Genomic DNA, 6,274 nt, shown 5'->3' with positions numbered 1-6,274 from the left:
TCCCCGAGAGCTCCGGACGGCACCCCGCAGCTCCGCACCCTGCCCGGCTCCGCGCTGCTGCACCTGCTGCCCGCGGGGGCAAACGCCCGCAGACGGCAGCGGGGCGGTGGGGGCAGAAGGGGCGGCCGCAGGGGCTCAGACTCTCACCCCCCACCCGCAGGGACACGCGGCTCCGTCCGCCCGGCAGCGCGGGGCTCCTGGGGGCGGGGGGCTCGGCTTTGTCTCCCCGCCCGCGGGGCCGGGGGTCGGGGGCCGGGGGAGGGCCGGGGGAGGAGCGCGGTCCGCCCCTGCCGCCGCCCTACAAAAGGGGTCGGGCGGGCGGCGGAGCAGCGTGTGCCGGCGGGCAGGGCAGGGCAGGGCAGGGCAGGGCAGGGCAGGGCAGGGCAGGGCAGGGCAGGGCAGGGCAGGGCAGGGCGGAGCTCCGGCCCCTCCGCAGCGGAGCTCGCGGCCACCCCGTCCCCGTTCCGCCCCCCGTTCCGCCCCCCGTTCCGCCGGGCTCGGCACCATGCGGCGGGCGCTGCGCCGCGGAGTTTTGCTCGCCTGCTTCTCTCTGGGGACGCTGCTGGTCCTCGCCGATGCCAAAGGTACCTTCTATCCCCCCGCCGCCCCACTGCCCTACGGTGGCAGGTACAATCTCTACACGACCGGCTCCAGCCCGCAGCTCGGCAAGCCCGTGGGCAAGCACAAGTAAGCGACCCTGTGCGCGGTCGTCGGACATCGCGGAACGGGCACCGGCTGTGCTGGGCTGGGGGGAGGCGGTTGTGTCCTGAAAGGGACCCTTAGGGACGTGAGAGCTGTGGTGTCGGGTGAGATGGGGCGGGGAGGAGATGCGGACGGGGTTGTGTGCGTCTGTGTATGGGGCTTGCTGGGGCTGAGATGTGCTGTTAAGTAACCTGGAAAGCTCACGCAAGAGAGGAATGCAGACTTTGTGTGTTCGATACGCTTTTCCATTCCCCAGCAAAAAGGCTGTTATATGCTGCTGGGGGGCTCTCTGTACTTGTCTGATTGAGCAGTTTTGTATCTGGCCCCTCTGAAAATGGGAGGGGAGGGGGGTGATGTTACAAACATTTTGAAATAAATAAAGTAACATTTGAAATGAACAATACTGGCAGTGCCAGTGAGAGCTTTCCAAAGTCTGTAACATTTTCCAGCTGCTCACCCTTAAAACATCAGGCTGCAGCTATAAAGCTTCTAGCCACAGGTGGGTGAGAAGGAAAGGGGTTTCTGCACAGGGAAGTGAGCCAGAGCCATCCCAATCCAAGCAGCCACAAGTGTGCACAGTTCATCAATAGTGGCTAGCAGATCTGCCCGTGTTGGCTAGTAGCTTACTTAAAGAGGAGGCTGGAGAGGTGTTTAAAAGCAGATCCTGGATTTATGGGATGAGGGTGATTCTAAATTTCCACATGCACACATGATCTCCCTTCCATCCAGCTAAGAAAAGTTGCTGGCCTTAGTTCTCAAGTAGCCCTGCAAATGGATAAATGACTCACCCCAAAGCAACAATCTGCAGTGCTGAGCCCTGCACATGCCCAGGGCCTGGCAGCCTCTCACTGGGACTGGGAATGATGGGAATTGCAGTGGTTATCCCAGGAGATATGCATGGAGAGCCCTTGGAGAGGGACTGGGAAGAGGGAGTTGCACTGTGTCCTCCTGCCTTGCCAAATACCCCCCTGATCCCGCAGCTTGCTCTGGCCCATCTGCTCTGTCCTGCTGACCCTCCATAGCTGCCTCTGCCCTCTTCTCTTCCCGCTCTGCCATCTGCTGTGTCCCCACCCTCAGCTCCTGCCTCACCACACGTCCCCACTGTCCGCCCCCATAGACTGCATCCATCTGCTCCGGCCGGCAGCATGCCTCCAGCAGAGCAGCCTTGGCCTCCATCTGTCCAGCAGGACTCCTGCATCCTTCCTTCCAGCTGTCTCTTCCTTGCTCCAGAGCTGGTGCTACTTGGTGGTGCTCAGCTGTGGTCATGGTGGCAGAAGGGAGGAGGCTCTGCTCCTTGCAATGCTGCTCTGAGGGACCTGAAGAGGTTTCTTTAGGGCTGATGATTTCCAGAATAGCCATTTCTGGTGGGAGATGGGGAGGGATTCTGCTTGTTCCCATAGCTTGTCTTGCTGAGCACAGCTCCAGGTGACTGCAGGCTGCCATGCTGTGCCCCTGGGGTAGGAGGTGACACTGCATTGCTGTGCTTCCCCCCCCTAGGAGCTACTGTGCCTATGTGGTGCAGCGCAATGTCACCTGTGTGCTGCAGGATGGCGCTGAGAGCTACGTCAAAGCTGAATACCACAAGTGCAGCTGGGGCCCCAAGTGCCCAGGGAAAGTGCTGTGAGTATGGGGACACAAAGGGGCTGCAGGGCTGCTCTTCCCTGAGGGGAGGGGGAAGCAGGGCAGGCTGAGGGCTGCTGCTGTGGGAAAATATCTGCAAAACTCTCTGCTACCTCCTAAACCCTGTGCTGGGGCAGAGCAGACTGGGGGCTTTGTGCTCACCCTGGGCAGAGATGCTGTGCTGTGGGGATGTTATGCTCCTGTGTCTTCCCTGCCCCTGCTGGGAGTAAGGGCATAAGGAAAACAGGGCTGGAAGGGATTGCATGGGGAAACTGCCTGCTTGCTGGTGTCCTTGTTTCATGCCACTGGTGGTGGCTGTCACAGCAGCATTCTGCTCTGCTGCTGGCCCTGGAACTTGTGGGCAGGAGGAAGAAAAGATCACAACTTGGCAGCCTACAGGAAGAGGAAAAGTGAGAAGAGCTTGTTTTCCAAAGATGTTTGAAGCTGTCCTCTGTCTTTGGGAAACTGATGCTGGGAAATGTTAAAGTGATTCACATAGTGGGGGATTTGGGTTTTCTTTCTCCTTCTCCCTTTGCTGTGAGTGGCTCCTGTTGCAGGGACCTCCAAGCTCCCTGCATGAGGCACCTGGCTATTGTGCCTCATGGTCCAGCCCTGGGAAAGCTGGATGATGCTTTTACAGTGCTGGTTAATGAACTGTGTTCTTGAGGAGGTGCTGCTGGTGCTGCACTGAGCATTGATGCAGTGAGTGGGAGTGGGTGAGCTGTACTCTCTGGGTCTCAGCCAGGCTCTGCTTACACCCACCAGGACCTGTGGCCCCACTCTTCTCTCTTACTCAGAGCTGAGGTTGCATCTCTAACCTGCCTTCCCTTTCCCTCCCCTCTCCTGGAAAGGTACCGCACCTTCTTCAGACCCAGGTACAAGATTGGCTACAAGACGGTGACTGAGCTGGCCTGGAGATGCTGCCCAGGCTTCATGGGAGAAGGCTGCCATGACAGCCCCACTGACCAGCCTGGCCTAATGCCCCAGCATCCCGGCCCCAAAATGCCCCCTGGGCCAAAGATGTTCCCACTCCCCAGAGTGCCTCCCCATCCAAAGAGCCACCCTGACCTGTTTGCAGGACCAAAGAAGAATCAATATGGTGAGACCTTGATTTTGTTCTATGTTCCCATGTTATAGCACCACTGGCCTTGGTCACTGAGGTCCCAACTTTGTGTTCCAGCACAGGGTATGAGCCTGGCAGACTTTGTGTGGGTGACCTTTTGTCCAGATGCCTGATCTCTCATTGCTTCGAGGATCACCTTTCCTATTTGCTACGTTTCAAAATGCGTGTCTTCAAAATTGCTGTACCTCATTGTTTTAAAGGTTATGATAGGACGAGAGGGAACAGCCTCAAGTTGTGCTGGGGTGGTTCAGGTTGGATATTATTGATGATGCATTGACACAGGCTGCCCAGGGAGGTGGTGGAGTTACCATCCCTGGAAGAAAGCAGGTTTTCCCCATCAAACTGAGTAGAGATACTAGGTGAAAGGAGGGAGGCTGAGGCAATGTTTGGCTGAGACAAGAAGAGGCAGGGAGGAGTTGATATCAGTAAGAAGAAGGGTTGGGACTAGATGACCCCTTCCAACCTAAGCTGTTCTATGAGGTGATGAAAAGGACGTGAACCAATTAGAAGCTCAGGAGAGAGGTTAAAGACACAGCCCTGACTGTCTCCTCTGTCTCCCGCAGGCAGGAAGCTACCTGGCCTGGTTGGGGACCGCCTGGAGCGGCTGGAAGAGGAGGTGCGACGCCTGGCCCAGGCCTACGACAGCCTGCACGTGTTGGTGAGTGGGCTGGGGGACCGCCTGCGCCTGGCCATCCAGGAGGACACCACCAAGATGATCGGCTCGCTGATGAACAGCCCCAGCACGCCAGACTCCTCTGTGGGCTTTGGCATCATTCCTGACGGCCTGGTGGATGTGGCAGACAAGGCTGATGTTGCTTCATATCCACCTGTTGGGGAGATCCTGACCAAAGTGGCGGAGGTGAGCGACGTGCTGAAATCCAAGGCGGATCTGCTCCACGAGGTTCACGGCATGGTGCTGGAGCACGACGGGCAGCTCAAGCACCTGCTGGAGGCAGCCCGGCCATCACCCCTCACCTCCATGGAGCTGCTGGAGGAGTATGTGGCCGCACGGCTGGGCAGCCTGCGTGGGGAGCTGCTCGATGGCTTTGAGAAGCAGCTGGGCAAGATCCAGACCGCCTGTGACTTCCGCATCCAGGAGGTGCAGCAGCAGTGCGAGCAGGAGAAAGCTGCCAACCTGCGGCTGCAGCAGACACTGGATGGGAAGGAGCTGGAGATCAAGAAAGAGATCTCCCAGCTGGAGACCCAGATTCAAGGCCTGACGGTGGTGGAGAGCTGCTGCAGCAGCCTGGACTACCTCACTGACCGCATGAACATCCTGGAGAAGGGCCTGCACAGCATCTCTGAGTCACAGAAGAACTTGCACTCGCGGATGGATGGAGAGATCTCTGCCATCACCCTTGGGAACCTCTTTGAAGGGCGCTTTGAGGACCTGGAGGCCAGGCTGAACGCTACCGAGAGAGAAACAGGGAGCTGCTGCTCCAGCATGGAGGACAGCATGAGAGGCACAGTGGTGGCAGAAGTGGATGGCATGAGGACAGCCTTCGAAGACAAAATGCAGACCCTGGAGGACAGGTTCATGAGCATCGTTGGGGAGCTGAACAACATCAGTGCTCCCATGGGTATGGATGGGGCGGTGGTACCCGTGCTGGAAGGGGAGCTCGCCAGCATGAGGAAACGCACAGATGAGAAGCTGGAGGTGCTGCAGAACCGCCTGGTCACGCTAGAGAGCACCTGTTCCTTGGGCTGCAGCTCTGCCTCCAAAGACGTGGAGACGTTCCGGACAGAGATTGAGGACTGCCAGAGCAAGAACCAGGACCTGCTGCTCCGCATGGACAGCACCTCGGAGCTGCTGCGCAAGCTGAATGCCACCATCCTGGAGATCCAGCGGCGCATCGAGGAGGAGGCGGCGGGGGCTCTGCAGGGGGAGATCACCTTGCTGAAGATCAACCTGAACACCGTCAGCAAATCCCTGACGGGGCTCAAGGACTCCGTCTCGCAGTACTCGGACACCGTGACGCACGTCAACTCCTCGCTGGACGAGCACGAGCGGAAGATTGAGGATGAGGTTCACTCCATCCAGGAGAGAGTCAGCGACCACGGCTCGCAGCTCTTCTTCAGCAACCGCCGCGTGCTCAACCTGAAGGGCGACCTGGAGCGCCTCAAGGCTCGCATTGCCGGTGACCTCAGCTCCTGCCGCAGCGCTGCCCGCAGCCTGCAGCGCGACGTCGAGCACTTTGACGAGCGCGTGGCGCGGGTGGAGGGAGCCTGCAGCCGGCTGGGGGCTGTGCTGGGGAGCCTGGATGGGGTGAGGGGAGAGCTGGAGAAACACACGGGCGGCCTGTGGGACCGCATGGACCGCCTCAACGGGACGCTGGCTGCCCACTCTCAGGAAATAACGGGGCTGAAGGACAACCTGCTCGACTGCCAAGCCAAGGTCTTGGAGCTGGCGGAGCAGCTCGGCCACCTGGAGGAGCGGGCGGGTGGGAAGCATTAGCCCTGCCAAAGTGTGCTGCTTCCTCCTTTAACTTATCTCACACAGACTCCAATGTGACAACTTTTTTTCTTTTTTTTTTAAATATTTTTTTTAAATGGAAAGATAAATTAAAAGCTGCTATACCCTCTCCTTCATCCCCTCCTTTTACATTTTTTTATTGATATTTTTAATTCAGTTGTTTTTGGTGCTCGCCTTGCTGTGTAGCAGCTGTGCAGCCCCTGCAGCAGCAGGTACCGGCACAGGGCCGGGGGCGGTGCGAGGGCTGAGGGGCTGATGACCCCAGAAGGACAATTCAGGAGGAAGCTGGAGGTGGGAAGGTTTATTTTGTTTATTTTTTTTTAATTTTATATATATATATTTGTGTGTGTGTGGAT

The 6,274-nt window shown here is 58.2% G+C and overlaps 1 protein-coding gene across 1 annotated transcript; it reads left to right on the top strand.

Moving 5' to 3' along the window:
* The first annotated feature begins 427 nt into the window (after positions 1–427).
* EMILIN3 (elastin microfibril interfacer 3) lies at positions 428–6,019 on the top strand. Its single transcript, XM_072350322.1, has 4 exons — positions 428–687; positions 2,200–2,322; positions 3,174–3,421; positions 4,009–6,019. Exons 1-4 carry the CDS (start codon positions 506–508, stop codon positions 5,898–5,900), a joined length of 2,445 nt encoding a protein of 814 aa, XP_072206423.1. The 5' UTR covers positions 428–505; the 3' UTR covers positions 5,901–6,019.
* The last annotated feature ends 255 nt before the right edge of the window (positions 6,020–6,274 follow it).

The sequence above is a fragment of the Excalfactoria chinensis genome, chromosome 15 (assembly GCF_039878825.1).
Source record: "Excalfactoria chinensis isolate bCotChi1 chromosome 15, bCotChi1.hap2, whole genome shotgun sequence".
Classification (NCBI taxonomy): domain Eukaryota; kingdom Metazoa; phylum Chordata; class Aves; order Galliformes; family Phasianidae; genus Excalfactoria; species Excalfactoria chinensis.
Note: the sequence above shows the minus strand (reverse complement) of the source record. Positions and strands in the feature narration are given on the sequence as shown.

What these genes read in the sequence shown, in the direction of transcription:
- EMILIN3 (XM_072350322.1), top strand. Translation starts at nt 506, where the DNA reads ATGCGGCGGGCGCTGCGCCGCGGAGTTTTGCTCGCCTGCTTCTCTCTG. An exon ending in AAGCCCGTGGGCAAGCACAA is followed by an intron (nt 688 to 2,199) that starts GTAAGCGACCCT and finishes TCCCCCCCCTAG; the next exon opens with GAGCTACTGTGCCTATGTGG. An exon ending in AAGTGCCCAGGGAAAGTGCT is followed by an intron (nt 2,323 to 3,173) that starts GTGAGTATGGGG and finishes TCTCCTGGAAAG; the next exon opens with GTACCGCACCTTCTTCAGAC.